At 28.6% G+C, this 2642-nt stretch overlaps 1 protein-coding gene across 2 annotated transcripts; it reads left to right on the top strand.

Annotated features, from left to right (window-relative positions):
* Positions 1-540: 540 nt before the first annotated feature.
* Positions 541-2418, top strand: LOC126901656 (uncharacterized). Of its 2 annotated transcripts, none has more exons than XM_050678304.1 (2): positions 541-741; positions 1160-2418. In XM_050678304.1, exon 2 carries the CDS (start codon positions 1228-1230, stop codon positions 2416-2418), a length of 1191 nt encoding a protein of 396 aa, XP_050534261.1. In that variant the 5' UTR covers positions 541-741; positions 1160-1227. The 2 variants fall into 2 exon arrangements, with proteins under 2 accessions (XP_050534261.1, XP_050534260.1); XM_050678303.1 differs by lacking the exon at positions 541-741 and adding an exon at positions 935-1084.
* The last annotated feature ends 224 nt before the right edge of the window (positions 2419-2642 follow it).

Raw genomic sequence — 2642 nt, 5'->3', positions numbered from 1 at the left:
AGCTTAAAGTTAACAGATTTCAAGGGTCTTATAATTTTTACTATTCTTACACGTAAAACACCAGTGCACAAAACAGTTTGTATTATTTCTGTTAGTATATCTTTTGATATTGCGCCTGTTATTACTGTATCAAGTAAAAATATTATTATACTTATACACTTATTATAGTAAGTAATACTATAGTATATATAAGTAGTAGTTGTATATTTTATGAGCTGGATATCCCCCCAAAACGGCTCTGGCCGTTTCCTATCTCTAAGTAGGCGGGAGATGTAAACGGCCGGGGGAATATGGTGAAAGGCATAGTAGCCCCTTCCCATGAAGGATAATGGAGGGGACTCTCCTCTCTCTTATCAGTAGATATCACAAGTATGGGGGTTAAGAATAAATCTACATGTGGTAGTTCGCCACCACATAAGAAGGAGGGAGGTCATATACTATGAAGAGATGAATAGTTTAATAGAAATTACTTATTAAATTGTAATTAATAAATAATTATGAGTTAAAAATGTTTAAGTGGTGAAGGAATGGGTTAGTCTACGGGAATATATGTTTTGCGATTTGCATAGCTTATTTTGTTACATTTGTAAAAACTTTAGGTTAGCGCCATCTGTGTAATTGTTTTGATATTTTATAATTGTGTTATCAGTGTCTATCTGTTATATGTAGTTCTTTTTAGTGTGTTTCCCTTAATAATATAAATGTGTGGTAAACGTCGTGTAATTAATTATTCTTTTTTAGGTAAATGTTTTGTTTATTTAAATTTGTATTTGTTTTTTATTTATATTAAAACATGTTCTTAATATTCTTTTTTAGATTAATAAAATCGGTTAAAACCACATTACANAAAAATGTTTAAGTGGTGAAGGAATGGGTTAGTCTACGGGAATATATGTTTTGCGATTTGCATAGCTTATTTTGTTACATTTGTAAAAACTTTAGGTTAGCGCCATCTGTGTAATTGTGTTGATATTTTATAATTGTGTTATCAGTGTCTATCTGTTATATGTAGTTCTTTTTAGTGTGTTTCCCTTAATAATATAAATGTGTGGTAAACGTCGTGTAATTAATTATTCTTTTTTAGGTAAATGTTTTGTTTATTTAAATTTGTATTTGTTTTTTATTTATATTTAAACATGTTTGTAATATTCTTTTTTAGATTAATAAAATCGGTTAAAACCACATTACAAATTAATTACATTTCTGAAGGTACCATATTAAAAGAAGATGAGTATAAAGAAGGAAGAGAGAAAATTATTTATACATATTATCAGAAGAGGGGAAGACGTTTTTGAGGTAGCTGGTTTGTCAGAAAATAAGATTTTGTGGTGTATTTTGCCAAGTGAGTATCAAAATATTAAATGTCACAAAATTTTACTGTCAAAATCTACGATAAGAAGTGCTATTAATGCAATTAAACCGATTAATGGTTTTCGCAAAGTTGGCTTAAAAATAGATGAAGATCTAAAGAAAGAATATTTTGATGAAGAAGATAATTTATGCTTTAAAAATCTACCGTTAGAAGAAATAAACTCTATGTCTGATATCACTATTCAGTCAAACAGTTTTGAAGAAGGAATGATTTTAATGGAAAGAATTAAAGAATTGGAAAACAAACTTAGTTTAAGTGAGGAAGCTTCTTTACATTTAGTTGAAAAAAAATTTTTATTAGAAAAGTTTGAAAAAAAACAAAATGCTGCAGAATGGATAGAACAGTTTGAAAATGAATGCAAGCGACACAAAATAAATAATAACAAAAAGATTGAGGCACTTAGATTTTTTTTAGATGGGTCATCTAAAGATTGGTATGAGTCAAATTTGAAAAAGATTGGTCCAGTAAATTGGGATGAATGGAAAAGTTCATTTCTCATAATTTTTGTTGATAAAGGATGGATTAATGTAAGAAAAGCCTTTAATTACAAATACCTGGGTGGTTCTCTAGTAGATTATGCTCTGACTAAAGAAAGATTATGTTTAGAAGCTGAGAAAAATGCGACAGTTATGTCAAGAATTAACTTGATTGTAGTTGGGTTGTCTTTAGAGATTCAAGATGAACTTGACCGAGAAACAATAACAACGATGGAAAAATTGGTAACTGAACTAGCAAAATTAGAAGGTTCAGTAAGAACAAAAAAAAAAGAGGTTGCATCAAGTACAAATTCAAGTATAAAAACTGAAAATTTTAAGGGTAGAACTGAAGAACAAAAGAAGAAGATAAGTGAAACCTTTAAGAAACCTTGTTATATGTGTGAAAGTTTAGGGTGGCGAAACCGTTTCCATCCTACAACTGAATGTAGAAATAAAAATTTATACACTACTAAATTTAAGGTTAATCTTAATGAAGCAATTAATGATTCTGAGACTGATCAAGTATCAGAAATGATTAATATTGAATTAGATAATAAATCTTTAAACTAAAATGCCCGGAGAAATTAAATTCATTGATTAAAATTAATGTACTTGTTGATAATAAAATGATTATAAAAGCAGTATATGATAGTGGTTCCAATGTCAGCTTAGTAAACCAAAAAGTTGTAGATATTTTAAAATCAAGTTTAAAGAAAAACAAATCTGCTTTTAAGACAATCAATGGATTCAATTTCTGTACAGCACGGGCAAACCTTATTTTAAAAATTGGAAAA

This window comes from Daktulosphaira vitifoliae, unplaced genomic scaffold (assembly GCF_025091365.1).
Source record: "Daktulosphaira vitifoliae isolate Bord-2020 unplaced genomic scaffold, ASM2509136v1 Scaffold_3, whole genome shotgun sequence".
Lineage (NCBI taxonomy): Eukaryota > Metazoa > Arthropoda > Insecta > Hemiptera > Phylloxeridae > Daktulosphaira > Daktulosphaira vitifoliae.
Note: the sequence above shows the minus strand (reverse complement) of the source record. Positions and strands in the feature narration are given on the sequence as shown.